This window comes from Chenopodium quinoa, unplaced genomic scaffold (genome assembly GCF_001683475.1).
Source record: "Chenopodium quinoa cultivar QQ74 unplaced genomic scaffold, ASM168347v1, whole genome shotgun sequence".
NCBI lineage: Eukaryota > Viridiplantae > Streptophyta > Magnoliopsida > Caryophyllales > Amaranthaceae > Chenopodium > Chenopodium quinoa.
This window is the reverse complement of record NW_018743920.1, coordinates 2,364,408-2,383,313: the sequence shown is the minus strand read 5'-3', so window position 1 is coordinate 2,383,313 and position 18,906 is coordinate 2,364,408. Positions and strand designations below refer to the sequence as shown.

At 36.6% G+C, this 18,906-nt stretch overlaps 2 protein-coding genes across 2 annotated transcripts; both read right to left on the bottom strand.

Annotated features, from left to right (window-relative positions):
- Window positions 1-94: 94 nt before the first annotated feature.
- On the bottom strand, window positions 95-7,254 carry LOC110687879 (UDP-N-acetylglucosamine--peptide N-acetylglucosaminyltransferase-like). The gene is made up of 10 exons (XM_021864522.1): window positions 6,984-7,254; window positions 5,807-6,026; window positions 4,635-4,727; window positions 4,448-4,549; window positions 3,917-4,084; window positions 3,725-3,813; window positions 3,211-3,332; window positions 2,852-3,036; window positions 2,400-2,684; window positions 95-1,575 (listed from the first exon to the last, which is right to left on the bottom strand). The coding sequence occupies exons 1-10, from the start codon at window positions 7,121-7,123 to the stop codon at window positions 1,054-1,056; spliced, it is 1,926 nt and encodes a 641-aa protein (XP_021720214.1). The 5' UTR covers window positions 7,124-7,254; the 3' UTR covers window positions 95-1,053.
- A 7,870-nt stretch (window positions 7,255-15,124) lies between these two features.
- On the bottom strand, window positions 15,125-16,243 carry LOC110687692. Its single transcript, XM_021864317.1, has 3 exons — window positions 16,154-16,243; window positions 15,555-16,031; window positions 15,125-15,289 (listed from the first exon to the last, which is right to left on the bottom strand). The coding sequence occupies exons 1-3, from the start codon at window positions 16,241-16,243 to the stop codon at window positions 15,125-15,127; spliced, it is 732 nt and encodes a 243-aa protein (XP_021720009.1).
- Window positions 16,244-18,906: the final 2,663 nt, after the last annotated feature.

Below are 18,906 nucleotides of genomic sequence, written 5' to 3'. Positions count from 1 at the left end.
TTTTACATAGTTTTTGATAGATTTTGTTGACACGAGACCAAATACGAAAACGACACGACTTTTTGCCCGCTCTACTCGTAACTGTTCGATAATTTGATTGCTGAGCCAAACATCACAAAACCAGAAAATTTTGAGGTTTTCTAGTCCAACCACATAAAACTTAAATGATATCAGATATGAATAAGATCTTAGCCAAGATCACATTCTTATTGATATAGTAACAAAAACAAAGAGAAAAATTAGATCACATTTACCGCTTGGATAATAAATTGTGATAGAGATAAGTGAACTCTGATGGAAAATGTCATTGGCTTGTGTAATAATTGGCTAATTTTGTTTTGATCTCTATATACAGCGATGAAGTGACCTGGTATTGTACTAAATTATTTCCCTAATAAAATACACGACTCGATCAGCAGAATACAGCTTTACGGAAAGAGGGACTTCCCAGGGAAAAGGCTGAGGAAACAGCATAGATACTAGATTCCATGACGAGCAATCAGCATAAGTTGTTCGTACCTCTCACAATCCCCTCCAATTCATGAGGTCAAGCACATAGAAACAATCTTTGAACAAGATTATCCTTGACCTGGTGTGCTACAACTCCGATCAGCAATATCTAAGTTGAAAATGCATGTTCTCAAAAACGTCAAACCTTCTACCAACGATGACAATCTCGCAGCTGACCTACTGGACTGGCCCATATGAATATGTGATAACCAAAATCAGATACATTTCTCAGTCACACAGCACAGGATTGCTAAGGCAGGCATGAATCGCATGATGACCTTTCCTTGAGCTACATTTTGCAGGACATTACCATGTATGTTAACTGCCAAAGATAACAGAAGGCATAAATTCTCAGCCAAGGCATTTTTGCAGACGAATCCAATTTTTCAGAAATGTGAAATGATTACAGAAAAGCCCATCAAACTCTCTCATTGGGTCGTTATTTCACCCCCAGTCATCGAAAGGATAAATCTATTCTGAACCATCTTGGATATATATATACTTCCTCCAACTTCAGTATGAAAGTCCACATCCTCATCCAAATTATTCCTGCATTATGCTTGAAGGGAAACTTTTGCATATCTTGGACAGAGCCAAAACTTTAACCATGTTAGATTTGGCAGCATCTAAAAGGGGATCAGCCTCTAAAGCCTTATCAAAGCAGAACTTTGCTTCGTCCAGTAGGCCCTGAACAACAAATACAAGACCTAGATTGTTGTAAGCAGGAGCATATCCAGGCTGAAGCTTAAGTGCTTTTGTAAACATAGCTTTTGCTCTATCGTATTGCTTTTCCTGCCTGTACAAATTCCCTAGGTTCGAAAATATTGCATGTGCTTGCTGAGAAGAAGCCAAAATTAAAGCTCGTTTGAAAGCTTCCTCGGCTTGAGATGGTTCATCTGCTAATTGTAAAGAGATACCAAGATTGGACCAGGCATAACTGCATTCCCTAAATCGAGATACTGCAGCTTTGAGGTACTTCTGTGACATTTTAAACTGTTGGGTGCGGAGACTATGGAGCCCTAATTGGTGCCAGTGCACAGCATCATCTGGGTCCTCTCCAATTGCCTGTGAAAAAAGAGGAGGCATATTTGAGTACAGCATATCAAGCCACAAAGGTCACTTTCTCTGAACTACTCTAGCTGTAGCTTCTTAAAGCTACAAGCCCAATAACTGTTGCTAGAAGAGGGTAAGAACCAGCTCTCTGCATAACTAGAAGGGTTCATTATTATTATTTCCTCTATTTTGTTCTTTTCTTACTAAACTGGAGGGAGTGATTACTAAACTATTTAGCATTTTCTAAAATTTATTTGGGGGTCCTTGTGGAAGAGGTTGTATCACTCATGTCAAAATTATTGTTTTAACTTTTAAGGCATATATGCACTATGCAGAATGCAGTTGTAATTTTTTATTGTTTGTACATGTAAAAAAGATTGTAAGCATTATCCGTAAAATGTTACGGTTATTGAATTTTTAAGAGCAAAGTAGCAATTTATTGGGCAACATGCCAACACTAATTGTAAAGTTCAAAGGAGGAGCTGTAACAATGTGCACTTCTATTAATAAAAACTTCACAGGTCTTTAAAGATTGAAAGGCAAACTAAAAAATCAGCCACATATTTTAAGACTCTTTAGATCGAACAAAGATGTTAGACTACCTCATTCCAGCTACTTCAGAGGTAACGTATTGACTAGATCCTTAGTCAATAACACATTGACTGGTCCAACTATTTAGATAGTAATATAGGACAGCTTGAAAAGATTAATTTTTAAATTATTAAAATCATAGACGTAATACTCATTTGATGTCCTCATCTAAATAAATTGTAGAATGAATAGAAATAGTTTCACAACAAGCATCTCATGTATAACTAAATCACGTATCAATGTACCTGCTTTAAGCTGCAAATAGCATGCTCTTCCACTTCCATCAACTCCTTCTGTTCACTTTCAAATGCTGCTGCAATCTCATGCTGAGCCTGATGAACCATGGCAAGTCCAGCCCAAGCAATTGGAGGATCAATCAACAAAGGATCTGCTTCTCTGAGTATCGAAGCCATCTCATTACCAGCCAAAGATATCTGTTCAGTGGGATTTTGTGACCTTTCTGCATCCTTGATACGGTGGATAGCAATAGAATATCGAGTAGACATACAGTTGGGCTCCAGTTTTGCTGCCTGCAAAAGTAAAGCAACATTACAATTAACATGGTAAAGACACAGTAGTCTGGCCTGAATACATATGTTACTGTATCTGGCTGTTATTCAGATATCAATAGAGACTCGTTCACATAAAAGGACAGCTGAAGGACACAAACTGATTTCATCAGAAAGGTCAAAGCCACCTTTTCCAAGCACTTGCCAGAGCTTCTATAATCACCACTAATATCATATGCATTGGCAAGATTAGCCCATGTATGAGCTGCTTTAGGATCTGCTTTGACTGCAGCCAATAGACATTCCTTTGCCACATTGATAGCAGCGGCAGAATCTGACTCTGCACCAGCTTCCCCAGCACTGGCTCCAGCTCCTGACAATTAGAGAGAGATTAACATTAGGGTAGTAGGAGACAAGACAACCGTATAACAGCAATATGTAATAGACAATAGCAAAAAGATCCACCAAAGATTTAAAACTGGAAAAAAGCAGAAGCAACAAAGAAATGTGTACTGTAAGATAAAGTTAAGAAACAAGTAATTCAAACCTGCAACAGCTGAGCCATACTGGCACAGCAAAATGGTAGCATAGTTGACAAGAGCACTGGGATGGCCTTGATCTTTCAAAATTAGCTCCTGGAAACATTTTGAGGCAGCCTCCACATTCCCACTGAAATTACAAATCAGGTATAAAGAAAAGCCTTAGAACACCAGCATCACAAGATGACTGAGAACATTTGAATACAGGAATCCTGGTCATTCACGCAAACTACACTAAGACAGCCAAGCAAGGAGTGAACCACACAACACATCAAAAGGACATTGACCTTAATATATATCGGATGGCAGAATAAGTGAAATTTTTTCCATAATCAACAAGAAAATCAAATAAGGCTAAAATTCTATTTATTTGTCTGAAGCTTAATCCATGCTACATTCTGTTTCAATAATTTCCACATGGCATATTTATCCTCATGTGTAATGAAGAACATTTATGATTGCAAAAGAGAACCAGTAAGCTGTAAGCGCATGAAAGAGAGAGTATTAACCACATTCCCTTACCTCTGCAAATGAGCAAGACCAAGATTAGCAAGGCAATCCAAGTTGTGAGGTGCCAAGGCCAACAGGGAAGACATAACTGAAACAGCACTCTATAAAAAAAAAATAAAAAAAAAATATAAAAAAAAGGTCAGATCACATGCAGAATAATGTTACAGTTTCTTAACATACACATTTAATAGTAAGCAAATTTACCTCCAAACGACCAGATTTAAGAAGCATAATCCCTAAAGTGTTCCATACAGGTACTTGTCTAATATCTGACAGCACTGATTCCTTTAGCTTCGAAAGAATTTCTTCCAGCTCTTCAGGTTCAAGCTCTTTATCTGAAGCACAATCTCCAAGACTCTCTAGGAGGAGGCACTGAACAGCAAGGAAGGCAGCAATTTTAGCACAAGTATACATTAGGAATAAACAAGTTCATAGGTGTCAGATAATTTCAAATGAGCTCATTGTCTTTTTCTTAATCCCATCTCTTTCTTTCCTATCCTATCCTCTCCTCTTCTCTTCCCTCTCCTTCCCTCCCTTACCTTACCTTCCTAAAGGGCTACGCCGGCTAACCAAATAAGCTGTAAATAAACTAAATTAGTGAGTTCGAAAGGTTTGGAAGGAAAATAGTTCCTTGCCTTCTTCCCTCCAACATTTGTTGCCCAAACACAATTTTAATGTGAATATCATTCTTAAGTATCCTAGCCAAAACAAACTTAAAGAAATTAGAACAAAGACCTGTGCATGATGCATTTGGACCAATGATAACAATTCTGGTCTGTCAATCTCCTCATCAGACCGGAGTAAAATCTCTGCTGCCTTCTCGTAGTCAAGCACTGCCTAAAAGACAGTTCCACAAGTTAGCCGCAAAAGATAAGTAGAATGAATTGAGACCTAAAAAAAGGTTTTAAGACCTTAGAGCAACCTTTTGAGGCTGATTCAATCTCTGGTACATTAAGCCTAGTAAAAAGTGAGCATGTGCATTTTTTGGAGCTTTCCTTGCCACATGTATCAAACCCTACCGACATGGGAAATTTGTTATGTTACAAACAGGGGGGAAAAAAGTCATTATAAAGTAGACTAAAAATCAATTGCCAATAATAATAATAATAATAAAAAAGGGCCTAAAAATAATTGTAGGGCTCCATGATTTATCAAATTTCCAGTACTGCCTCGATGAGACTTTTGTCTGAATTTCTATCTAGAACAGTAGTAATCTGTAAAATGAGTGTATATTTCACAATATACACTCGCCAATGTTAACTCCAGATCAAACAGAGATGATTCTGCATTGATTTCACATGAAGCAATGCAGGGTTCATCATTAATACCAGGGTCTTATCTGTTCTAGCTTCTAGGTTATCATTTGTCTTATAAATCTAATACAGGTGTCTCACAAATAAGAAAAGAAGACCAAGACAATTGCTTACAGCTACTTGGCAAAATTCTTCTCACCAAGCTTAAAAACCAACCCGTTTAAGCTAGAAAAGCCTACAAACCTTCGGAAACTTGTCAAGTAGCATGTTCCATGAGAACCATCCTCAAAGGGACACAAAAAATGACAAAAAAGATGATTGAATGGATTGGAATTTTTTTTTTGAATGGATTGGAATTTCTATGGAAGAAGATGGAGCTAAAATCCAAAAATTATGAAATTACCAATTTTGTTACATTCCAGGACCAATGTCTCAAAACAAGAATGTGCAACATTTCCGCAAGCAATTTCACCTCTGTTGATACAAATTGTACTATGAGCAAACAAAAGGTAATTTCACCATTCTTCATTACTCTTTAAAGCTATGACAAACGCAAAACATGCAAGTAGACCTTTTGATGAACCTGGCACAAATCTATTCTTCTTTCAGCCTTTGGCATTGCCTGAAATTTGTCCAAGACCCTTTCAAAGACAAAGACTAGCAATCTAACATGGGAATCTGTCTCTTCATAGAACCTCTAAACTACTCCATATATCCAAAAGTAATTATGCGCTGATAGAATTGTGAAGAGCAATAAGTAATTGTAACACTATTCAACATCTTTCCAACACAGCTTACTGCTTGAAAACAACAATGACTAAAACATTAAACACCAACTCACAGTTTTAAGGCTGCTAACTTTTTCTTCTCGGGATGACGGAGTCCCTTGAGAATGTTGATCTCCCTCCGCATCCACCCCACAGTCAAGATGGTCATCTTTCCCAGACCTTGAACGGCACTTCCCCATTTTATTTAACCTTCTAGCTTCGCCATCTACAACATCACTGCTTTCTTTTACTAACAAGGGCAACTTTTCCTGACTACTCTCACTAATTGTTAACCTGCATAAATAAAAATTTAGCTTCAAAATTGCTTCTCACAAAAATCCGATTACTAACAGCTGAATTAAAACAACTTTTGTCCAATAATAACGCATCAAATATGCCAAAATGAACCATAGACTTCAGAACCTCTACCACTCTATCGAAACAACACAACTAGCTTAGTTGAAAAAGTCTTTGAGATCAAATTTCTGAATTTCGTCTACATCATTGCCCTTTGCGGCTCTAGATACACCCAAGGGAATAAATAAGATAGAAAAACACATCAAACAACCAAAAAGACCATACTTGGTGACCTCAATACGACAATACCTATAATCGACAATCTTTTATATTACTACCATAACTTAACTTTTCCTGACTACTCTCATTGATTGTTAAGAATGTTAAACATCATAAATCAAAATTAACAATCAAATACATGTTGTAAGCTTGTAATAGTTCACTTAATTTCTATAACAAGTAGTTAAATGAAAACAACTTAATTATATTAATAACATATCAATCATACCAAATTGAACCATGGACTTGAGAACCTCTACCACTCAACCGCAACAGAACAACCATTTTAGTCCTCATGTTACCGGGAATTACCCGACAACGAATCCCGTCTACATTATTGCCCTAACAGAACAACACATCAAACCAGCAAACAGAAAAACCAAATTATAAGACCCCCAATCCTTATTAATGACGTCCTTAACATTAATTCCACCATAAATTAAATTTCTTACTCGCTCTTCCTTAGCCTAAGCCTCTTAATTGTTAACACCCCTCTAAATTTGTCCAAATGGGTAACCAAAATTCCGAACAAAATTGAATCTTTGCCCCATTTCTAAGGTAAAACTCATGTTTCAGCAACTGGGTAATAGCTCAAAATTCCAATTAGCAACAAAATTCATCCCAAAATAATGAAAAAATTACAAAAAAATCCAAAGAGAGAGGAGAGGGAAAGACCTAGAAGGAAGAGGGGGAGAAGGGTTGAAGGGGTTGATATCATCCTCGTCAAATTCAGGAGGATCGACATTTAAGTCGGCCAAAACGACGAGTTTCATTGGGTGTGCCTTCTTCTCCGAGGTTTCTCCGGCGGATGACATCAGCAATTTTGCTCGGATTTATTTATCTTTTAGCCGGCGGCCAAGCCTACTTTAAGAGAGAGATATTTAGTTGTTTAAAGGAGAAAGTGCGATTAGTTATTACAGCAGCACTGTCGAACTGATACTTCATCTATCCCTTAATTATCTTTATCCCATTAGTTGTGGTAATTTCTAATTTACTCGTAATTGATACTTCATCTATCCCTTAATGTTTTTCGTCAATCTCTCTACTTTATTTCTCGAGACTAGTTAAAGTTCGTGTAATGCACGAATTTTACTTAATTTATAATGAAGTACAATATTAATTTAATAATTGTTTACTAAAAAAACAAATTATAATATCCTAATATACAACTTTTTTATGCTCATTTTTATAACAAAAAAAAATAATGTAAAATATATACATATGAAAATATTTCATTTGAGTGTGTATGGGAAAAATATAATCAGCAAAGTGAAAAGTGAATATTACGCTAGAAATACTTTTTATGTAGGATAGTCATAGACAATACAAAAAAAAAAAAAAAAAAAAAAAAAGGGGGGGGGGGAAATCTTCAACTAATGAATGACATGTGTAATCACTGATTTCGCTTTTAGTACTAAGTTATTGATTGATTGTGGTGCAGTGGATTATGCAATGTGTCACTAACTCACTACATACTTGGGTCACATACGGAGTACTTTACTTGCTTAGTTTGTTTTATACAATAATAGACACAATTATTAAGTTTAAAGGAGTAAATTAGATTTAGGTAAATCCGGAGTACTTTTGGTTACTATTTACAAATTCTATTTTGACTAGATATGATGTAACATAATCATGTGGGATTCATAATCATCTTAACATATATTTTCATGAAATTAATTTTTAATGCTACCTCTGCTTCATATTACCCGCAACATTTGCCAAAAATGGCCGCTTCACATTACTCGCAACAAATATTTTTCTTTCCTTATTTAGTAAGTTTTTGACTGCAAAAAGACAATTTTACCCTTACTTTTTTTAACAACTTATTATAACCACTAATCTACTTTCATTATTTTTAACACTAGGCTAATTATCATAACCATTCCCACCAAAATTACATCCAACCTTTTAAAATCACCCATCTCCCAACCACCTTCATTGAATGCATCTACATTCAATTCATCTGTTGAAGATGGTTGGGTGCAATCAATTCTGGAGATTTTTCCAGAAAACTCACCCACCAAACCCTAGTTCTTCAGTTTTCCCCTCTTCTCTCTCTCCAAAAACGCTCTCCTTCTCACTCTTGATTTTCTGGGTTCTCTCCTTTCTCTCTCTTGCTTTACTTTCTTTGATTTCGCTTCTCTTTCACCAAGAGTTCTTCAAAAGACGAAAACCCATATGTGTCTTGCTACGAGTCCCCTCCATCTCCTACTGCGAACGTTATGCCTTGTGCATCTTCCCAAAGGTACAAGCCACGACGTGGATCTGGTGTCATGAAACCAGTTCGTCGCGCTTCTATAATTGCGAGGATAAAGATTCGTGGGGCTAAATTGACGGAGTATATCTCCAGTGATGAGGAGGAGAAACCGGCGAAGGCCGTTGATGGGGTTTCTGGAACTAATAACGATGTTTCACCTACTCCAGCCTTATATCTGGTTCAGAAACCTGCCGCTGAGGGGAGTGCTGATGTTGTGGTGGCTGTTGATGGTGCTAGAGGGGTCTCTGATGCTAAATCTAAGACTGGGGACTCTGGCTGACTGCTAGGGAAGTTCTCCAGCCACCTGAGTCCCATCAGATGCTGGGTGGGAGTGCTGTTGAGCCTAGTTCTGGTGTGAAGCGCATCAGATCTTGCCTCCCCGAAGGTCTTGAGACAGATGATGTGTACATGGCGTATCTGCAGATCTACTACCCCCAGTACTACATTCCCCCAAACTAATTACGCAGCGTAAATTCTAAAACCGTAATATTTTTTTTGGATGAATTGAGTTTTATTATGGTTTGGATTGTTGTTTGCTATGGAAACCCTAACTGTAGTATAGTGTAACCCCCCATGATTTTGTGTTTATTATAATTAAATTTTATTATTTATAATTAAACTTTATTATTAAAGATATAATTATTTTATAAATATTTTGAAAATAATAAATTAGTTTGAGTTATTTAGTCATTACTAGCTATTAACAATAATCATTTTACCATACAAACTAAGAGCCCAGTACAATTTACCTCAAAGCCCAACCTTGCATCTCATTTTTTTTTTAAGCTTTGGTATATATTTGGGCCTAAACAAGTTATCCTAATTATATTTGGATTAGGAAACCCTCAAACCCACTTCTTATTATTTATATCCACCTAAAATTTTTCCCCTTATTTTCCCCTCCAATCTCACGTAAACCTCACTCCCTCACAAACTCCATCACTGCTTTGCCTCTTCTTCCATTCACGCACCAACCAGAAAAAATAATAATAATAAAAATCGTTGTTGTACCTTGCTACTGCCGACGCCAGTCCACCATCGGCGCCACCCTGCTGCTCCGGTGACCACCGCATGCACCAGTGACCACCAATAGAGAGGACTTTGTAGAAGGCGATTTCTAGTTTCTAAAGTGGACAACCAATTCATTTACTCAAGGTACGTACAAGGATACGAAAAACCTTGACTTTAGGAGCATGTTTAAGGATCGGAAAACTTAGAATCATGATTAGGAAACTTGTGGTTGATTGAAATTGTTTGGTAATAAATCTCTTTGGTATTTATGCTTGAATGTGCATGATTTATAACTTTATGTATGCTAAGTTATCTGGTAAGTAATTTTATATGCATTAACTTGCAAGATGAACTTGGAGGCAAAAATACATGAGCATGTTACTTGAATTATTATTATTACTTGTTCATGATTATTGAAATGTAATGAGTAAAGGAAGAATTGAAGTCTTATAAGACGAGGTTGAGAATTTGAGGTGCCTCATGCACTTAAGGTGTTTATACACCGAGGTAGTTAAAAGAATCCAATACTAAATGTTGTTTGTCACTACTATATCAAGAATTAAATTGGAAATTGAACTTGCTTGATTGGTTGTATTGCTTTTGTAAATGAGTCACCACCAAGTTTAAACCTGTAACTCACGTAAAGCAAGAAGGATGAGCAATAAAACTCTGGATTTGTGCACATCTATAGAAATGACAAACAGGGGTTGGGGTACACGGGGTATTAGCAGTTCACTTTTCTAGAGGCCGTTTGATCTACGAGTCTCTTGTTTTCAAATACTTTTTAAAACTATAAGGAGTTAGATGAGATCTCATACTAGCTATGGCCACGGAGTCGCGCCCGTCTACCATTGGATGTTTATTGATGTTTCCGAAAGAAGGCATTGGGTTTTTCTTTTATTGATGTTCCGAATTAGAGCATGGGAAGACAACCTTGTCTATTGCTTAATCCAATGAATAAAATGAGATGAAATAATCAGTACTAATTACAGAAGTCTTAGTAATAATAACAATTGAGTCACATGTTTGAGTCAATAATTAAATTGTTGTGTGTTGATTGATAACTAGTAGCATGCTAAGAATTCTTTGTTATAGTTCGTAGCTTGTATGTGCTCAGCGTTGCTGATTGCGTGCTTTGTGTGTCTTTTTCTTGGTCATGGCCTTCACCTTTCAATGACCCTGTAATGATCCAATCTTTACACTTGTAACATTGGGGAGCAAACTTATCACAGGTGTTTACATATTTTGGACTTGCATCAAGGTGGTGGGATTTTGAGTGGAGAGTTATTTATTGTATGCAGTTTATTTCATTTCTTAAGTTTGAATTAATTTAAACTCTGGTTTGGTTCATTTAACACTTTGTTTATTGGGTTTTGAATAAGGGCCTTAATGGTTCCAACTTGTAAGACTTAATTTGGTTTTGTTCGTTGGTTGTGAAACTTATTTATAACTGAGTTAGTTTTTCCGCTGTTAAATTCTGAATTAGCCTTAACGTTTGAACACGTGGCGGTAGGACGTCAGTAATTCTCTTGTATTTTATTAAAGGTATTTACAGGTTTAAAGAGAGAATTATTGGGGTGTTACATATAGTGATGTTGTTGTTGGTTTGCTTGTTACCATTTTGGTGGCCTGAAGTTGTCTCTGTTGCCTTAATTTTTAAGTTGTTGCTTATTGTTTGTGGTTGGATGCCTTTGTTTGTTATTGTGGGTTGTTGGTTGAAACCATGATCTTACTTTGTTACCTGGTTGGTTTTTTTTTTTTTTTTTTTTTTTTTTTTTTTTTTTTTTGTGGCCTGTTTGTTGTTACCATGATGTTACTTGGTGGCCTGATCTTACTTGTTGTTACCAATATGGTGGCCTGAAGTTACTTGGTGTTACCTGATTTGTTGTGAGCTTTTGTTGGTATGCTGTTGAGTGTATTTGCCTAATACCATCTGAGTCCTCTCCCAGGTCCTTTGCTAGATGCATTGAGTCCCAACACACAAATATAATGCATCACTGTGTGTAAGTTCCAAATGATGAAGGGACTCAACTGATAGCTTATTGTTAGGTGAGGAAGCTCTAGTGACTTCAACTTGAAGTTGTTGTTGAGGAACCCACTTTCAAGATTGCTTTGAGTGAAAATACCCTATCTGATGGACTAGGTACAAAAGGTTTCTCTTTTCATTCATTCAAAAAGTTGTTTTAGTTACGAAAGTTTGTTAAATTTACTTTGTTTCCCTAATACATGACCGACTAATAATGTAATCTAAGTATTTACCAAAATACACATAATAACCAAAACATAAACTAAAACAAAAAACTAATTTAGGGGTTAATGGTTATGTGTGGCAGTCTATGAGTCCCAAAAATTGTAGGCTTGTACTCTTCTGTGCTTAGTCTGCATCCACCTCCATGTTTGCTTCTTATTGATGGTTACTTGTTGTTGGAACTGAAATTGTGTTCAAGTACTGCACCACTGTCTGTATGAGCTCCTTGTTAACTGACAGGCTAAAGTCGTATCACCTAATCAAAAGATTAACTAAGTCCTCTAACTAAATTAGATAGGGAAGTAGGGTCGAATCCACCGGGAAACAATTCTTCCTATTCCTAAATAATTAATATAATCTAGATTATCAAGTAACAAGTAAGAATTGTGAGAATTATACTACAGACTATAATTAAACTAATGGAGTAATCAATAATAAAAAGCCTAGGGTATAGGTTCACCAATAAATAATATTCCAGGGTAAAACACAACAATCAATCATCAATGCATCAATTAATCAGATCATAAAGGGCTTTCGCTACGTATTACAATCACAGAATTAATCTATCGGTATTAAATCGCATCTCTCGAATCTTGACTTAACCATTTATAAATTAACCTGCCTATTGAAACTAAGCCTAAACATCAATTCTCATCTCTCGAATCTCGAATCAATATTGCATAACTCATACAATTAAACCAGCGCTAATCTAATTGCATAGCAGTAGATTAATCAGTAGGAAATCAACCAAAGCATTAACAATCAACAATGATAAATTACCCCTTCATATTATTTATGGATCCCCACAAACCCTAGTATAAAACTACTCACGCATAATTAAATCTAAACTAAGCAAAGCAATCAAACAAAGCATATTAAAATCAAAACAATTATTACTGAAAATAAAAGGGGAATAAATCGTTACCAAAATAAACGGAGATGATGAATTGTATCAATCTAAAGTGTAGGGAGAAAACAAGAGTATTCACTAAAAGCTTAAAACTAAAATCTAGAAATTAACTAATGAGGAGAACCCTCCTCGTCACTTGCTAAAAACGTATTTATACGTCAGCTTAAAATCCTAATTAAAAACAAAGTAAATTGCCGAAATTCCTATTAGAAACACACGCCCGGTCGGGCGAAGCTTCGCCCGGCCGGGCCCGCCTTTTTGTTCATATCTTCTTCACTGGCACGAGACAGGGCGAAGGGCGCCTTCTTTCTATGTGCCTCGCCGGCCGAGCGCGCCTCAGGGCGAGGGCTTACCCGATCGGGCGAGCTCTCGGGCAAGCTGGACCTCTTCACTTGGGCTATGTTCTTGGCCCAATTCGCATTTCCTCTTTGGGTCTTTAAGACTCGGTCCAATGCCACGAACTCTTCTTCTTCACCGAGCCCTTAATCACCTGTTTGATTACTCCAACAAACGTGGTCTTGGGCTACGGAATATGGTCATATGAGTGTGATCCTACTCCAATGCTCGTAGTGGCTTATCATAAGTCCGAGTATGCAATTTCCTATAAAACAGTACCAAATCTACGAAAACAGTAGAAATCGCATATTAGTAATAAAAGTGGCTCCAAAGAGCCAATAATACTCCTAAATATGACCAAGGGGCGGGGGTAAATCTCTATATAAAATGAACACATCATCAACCTCTAGTAAATTTGGAAGTAGGCCTTGTCTGTCTAAGCTTCTCTTTTTCATGTGGGGTGGTACAAAGTTGTTCCCTGATGAGTGACATTTATGTCACTCTTAGGGGTAGTATTTAGGTCTTTTTCCTCTTATTTTTCTTAGGTTTTTCCACCTCATTTATCCTCTTATGGCTTCTTTATGTGTTGATGAAAAGTAATGCTTATTTGCGCTTATTTTGATAATCTTTATGCATTATTTTATCATCCCCATACTCTCGTGAACTTTGGTATCTTCTGCAGGTTTCATGACGGTCCTATGCACGGTGGGAGGCCCCTTGGCCAAGTATGGAAGCCATGGGCAAAGGCAAGAGGAGCAAAAGGGAAGGAGAGGAAGCAAGAAAAGGAAGTGCAAGAGGAGGTGTGGCCGAACCTCTGAAAGGTCCGGTCGAACCTAGGTGTGGTCAAATTTTTGAAAAGTTTGACCGAACCTCCAGGGTGCAGTGAAGGCAGTGTCAAACCAGTTTTCAGCAATTTTGCAGGAGAGGTCGAACCTCAAAAGTTCGACCAAACAAGGATCAGGGAGGTTTGACCGAACCTACACAGGGTTCGACCGAACCTATCCTGAGTCCGACCGAACCTACCCAGAGTTCGGTCGGACCTTTTCCCGATCTCAGCCAATTTTGTACGGACTATTTAAGTTCCTTTTGAGATCGTTTTTGAAAAAAAGAGAAAAAAGACAGTAGCCTAGTTTTCAGAAACCTCTCTTAGTTTGAAACATTCCTTAGGATTAATTTAGCTTAGTTTTCATCAAATCAAATCATTGTATTAGTGAAATTCAAGAATTATTCTCAAAGTTTGGCAATTTGTATTCTACATTTGAAGCTTCAATTAGTAATTTCTCCAACCTTCTTCCTTTTAATTTCAGATTTTATTTGGTATTTGCATGTTATTTAAATCTTCTTAGTTCTTGGTAATTTGTTATTGGATGATAGTTATTTTAACCACTTTTCCCCAATTATTGAAGTATTTAGAACCCTAATTCTTGATTGCATGTTGATAAACATGAGTTGTGAGTAGTCTTCTTGCTAGGGGTTGGGTGAAGCTCGACCTTTTGGGTTAACTATGCAAATGTGGGAGAAGCATTGATGTTTGTATTGCAATTAAATTGATTATATGAGATTGCTTGTTAGTTCCTCATGATAGGTTTAGCTACCCTTGACTAAGGAGCTTGATAGTATGATATGCCTAATTTGACATGGAAGTGTAAATTGAGTACGTCATTACTTATTGTAATTTGATTATGTATCATCTATTGCTAAACTAATGAGGAATTTAAGTTTAGTAGTGTGAGTTGTTTTCTAATTGCATGAGGTTGATTTTACATATAGTCCTTGCTATATCTTGTCTACTTTACTCCCCGTTTGCCTATTTGCCTTGGTTGAGTGGATCTCATTCCCTAGTATCTTTAATTCATTGATTTAGAACCATAATTTGTTTGTCTTCTTGACGAACCCCAATTCACCAATTGACTTCGAGTTAGCTTGAGTGTAAAGATCTTTGGCAATCATATCCCGTTCCTTGTGGACCGAACTCTTACTTGTCATTATGCTTGGTCTGTAAGGTGTTTGTTAATAAATGTGTTTGATTGAGTGTGGAATGTACGACCGTTCTAACGCCCATCATTCCCACCTTTCTTTGCTAGTATTTCAAGCATGCAAGATTGTAGGGTGATCCATGTGTACTTGTTCACAGTTGGATCAGATTCATCAAAAGATTCTTCCACTTTCTCTATTAGTTCATCAAGATTCTTAGGAAATGATTGATATTGAATGGACTGAATAACCCTAAACAGACCAAGATTTAATTTAACACATTTAAATTTGGACGTTGTGCTGATTGAAAGATAAACTGTATGTTGAACCCATATGCTTGCAATGCTGCTTGAAATTTTTCATTTTTAGGTTCTGGTGTGGCCTAGCATTGTCCCACTGAATTGTTATATCCTTTGGTAACTGTGGAGGCCCTTTTTTATGTAAAGTTGGAATTACATGATTTAGTAGCATGTCCCTTATAGCTTCCTTGTTGACTCCCTAGACTACCTTTGTCTCTAGTGTTCCGTTGTCTCTATTTTTGCTTTTCTTCTTGGCAACTTCATACTTGACAAAAGGGAACAACCCATACTTCCCATCATGCAAGAGGTTCTTGTGTTCATCATACATTGGCTTGCCAATCATACCCATGAACATAGCTTTTAGCTTGAAACTCTTAGATTGTTGTGCTCTGTATGGGTCTTCCTCATTTGGTAGCAGATAAAACGTTCTTGTTTCTAGGTTTAAGTAAAACCACTTCTCATCTATGTGAATTGTTTGCTGCCTATCCCTAAAGGTAGGATCTCCTACAACAGGAATGGGGTTCACAAAGCTTAGAACCCACTTCAGTCTTGCTATTTTGTGATTATCAGTGAGTGCTGGATAATTAGTTGATGTGTGTGTTCTAAATCTGCCTTTCTTCCTTAACCTATGTATGGTGGAGGATGACGCATGAAGGGCTACAACATAGCTTCTTTCAGTGGTCCTCTTATACAAAGGGACAGATGACAGCCATTCATCTGAGTACTGTTTAGATTTGCCACCTGTTTTACCTAGATTTTTGGTCCTAACATCAATAATAATCCCCTCCTCTAAGTGTTTTTAACTACCTGGAACCATCTTGTTGTTGTTGATCTGTGAACATTGTACTTTCTGGCCAAGGTGGATAAATATCCTCTAGGCAATGAGTCCCCTTCCATGTTCAGCAAGATATCATCAACAAGAAGCCTCTTTTCATCTACTATATCATTTATCTCCTATCCCTTGTCACATCAGTTTCATCTTCTTGGTCTGCATCATCTTCAGCCGCATCATCATCATCTGGTTCATACCCTTCCTGTGCATGTTGATTGTTGCCTTGTTGGTATGTCATGTTTGATTCATGACTGAGTGAATCATGATGTCCGATGTCTGCTTCATCCAAGCTGTGATCAAATGTTGCATGTTGTTGTTCCTCTTCATATAGCTGATGTAGTCCACAAAATTCCGCTTCAAAGAAATTTGCCATGAGTAGTCCCTTTGAATATTTGCAGATTTGATGAAGGTGATGAAGTGGCGGATGATGGTTTTTTTTTTTTGCGGTCTTCAATAGAGCCTAATTTCTGTACATAAGGATGCTGCTGGAACTAATAGGGCAATTATAAATTAAGGTATAGCTACTAATTTTATAAGGATGTAATTTGTAGGGCTGCCTGTTTTTGTAAATTTAAAGTTGTTGATTTTTGTGAACAAATTTAATGCTTATCCCCCTATCCCCTAATCCCATTGAAACTGAAGAAAAAAAAAATAGGAGTAGTTAGATGGGTGACCTCTTTTTATAGGGGTCTTTTTGATTGAAATAAATGAAAATTTAAATTTAGGGTTACTTTGGCAAAAAATTTTAAAAAATGAGGAGAGAGGGGGGGAGGGGGGAGGGTTAATAAAATTTGGGTCCCTTTCAAAAAGTCAGACCTAAATTTGGGTGGGAAAAATCCCACTCAAAAAATTTCCCACTTGTTTGCATAAAGTAAAAATAGGGACCACTACCTTTCCCTCTTTTTTATCTCTCCTAATACCATACCCTTCCACTTAATTAATCACCCTTCAATCTTTTGTTAGGAGTCCGCGCGCAACATGTTTGTTGCGAGTAATCTGAAGTAGAGGTAGTAGTTTATGTGTTGAAATTGTACATTGACAAACGTGATAAAAAAACATGTCAATAAAAAAAATGAGATACCCATGAGTTTACTCGTGTGAAGATATATTTTCATCCATTAAGCCAATACTACTTTGAAATAAAGAGTATATAGTATGGAGTAATATTTAAGATATGAAAAAAGTTATCTTTTAAGTTATTGTTCTTTATTAAATTTGGGAGATAGAATATAATTTATTCCCCAACATAGTTAAGAAAATCCGTAAATTGCTTTTATACAATGAATCAAGTAGTTTATTTTTAGAATTTTAAACAACTTGCAAAAACTAAAACTTTTCATGTCTAACTAATGTCTCCTAAATGTTTAGGTCCGAGCGATAGGCCAAAATAATGTCTCCTAAATGTTTAGTTATTACTCGTCATATTTTACTTTTAGATTATACTCCTTCCATTTTTTTTTAAATGCATCACTTTGATTTTTGCACTATTCACAAACTATGGTTGACTTAATTTTTTCACCTCTATAAAATAAATAAATGTTATTATATAATATATCATTAGATTAGTCATAATGTCTAGTTTCATAATATAATTTTGTTAAAATTTTTACTAATAGACAATTAAAGATATTAATGGTCAAAGTTGTATCTCGGCATATGTCCCAGTCAAACTGATGCAAATAAAAAAACAGAGGGAGTAACATCAATTATTGTATGGTTTAGTAGGTTTTTTTTTGGGGGGGTAAGATACAGGGAAAGAGATTAGGAACGTCTTCTCACAAGACCGTGCCCTAATCTATCTTGTAGTACAAAATGAGAAAACTTGCTATCCATGAACGGATCGATATCTTGGTGGGTCGAAGTAGAGTAACCCAAAGAGGCCACATAATCTGCTGCTCTATTTCCTTCACGAAAAATGTGCTGGGAATTGAAGAACGAAAAGGAATTCAAGATAGTCTTGATGTCTTCCATTAGGAGCTAAAGCTTCCATGGGCAGTTAAAATGACCCTGCAAAATAATAATAACAGTCAAATTATCTCCTTCTATAAAAAATATGGGAAATATTGTGATCTTTTGCCAAGAGAAGACCATTACGAAGGGCAATTGCCTCAACAAGAAAAGCTGAGCATGAACTCAAGTAATAAGTACGACTGACAATATGATTACCAAAGGAGTCCCTAATTAATAACAACACCAGCTGCTGTAGAAGTGTTATGAGTTGCAGAACCATCAAAATTAAACTTACAGTAACTATCGGGGGAGGAGACCACGAGATTATCGTTGTAGTTGCCTCCTTATCTTTTGATTGGTGGAAGAGAGAGTAGTATTGGATTGGTGAAGGGAATCCAAAAAGTTCCTAGCCTGCCATTCATGGGAAAGTGAAAAAGCACAGAAGAAAACAACAGTAAGAGGGGCGAGTTTTTAAAAATAGTAGCATTTCTACATTTTCAAATACTCCATAATAAAATAGCAAACTTAGGGAGAAGACGTGGTTACATAACTTTCAAAGAAGACAAGAGATTAGGGAGGGAAGAGGAAGAAGGGAGAATTCCTAACCATTTCCTAACACAAGATTTGGATCAAAGGTCAATTGAAAAAGAACAATGGAGGAACAGGTGATCTTGTGTTTTGGGAAAGTTATTACATATGGCACAGTGATGAGGGTATTCCATAAAACAAAGTTTGACGGATAGGGAGACTGTTATGAAGAAGTTGTCATAAAAAAAAG

Coding starts and splice junctions, on each gene's coding strand:
- LOC110687879 (XM_021864522.1), bottom strand. CDS start 7,123: ATGTCATCCGCCGGAGAAACCTCGGAGAAGAAGGCACACCCAATGAAA. Junction 3,333..3,724: donor GGTCTTGCTCATTTGCAGAG/GTAAGGGAATGT, acceptor TTGTAATTTCAG/TGGGAATGTGGAGGCTGCCT. Junction 3,037..3,210: donor GTATGGCTCAGCTGTTGCAG/GTTTGAATTACT, acceptor TCTAATTGTCAG/GAGCTGGAGCCAGTGCTGGG.
- LOC110687692 (XM_021864317.1), bottom strand. CDS start 16,243: ATGGAAGGGGACTCATTGCCTAGAGGATATTTATCCACCTTGGCCAGA. Junction 16,032..16,153: donor CAACAACAAGATGGTTCCAG/GTAGTTAAAAAC, acceptor CCTTTGTATAAG/AGGACCACTGAAAGAAGCTA. Junction 15,290..15,554: donor ACGGAACACTAGAGACAAAG/GTAGTCTAGGGA, acceptor AGGGTTATTCAG/TCCATTCAATATCAATCATT.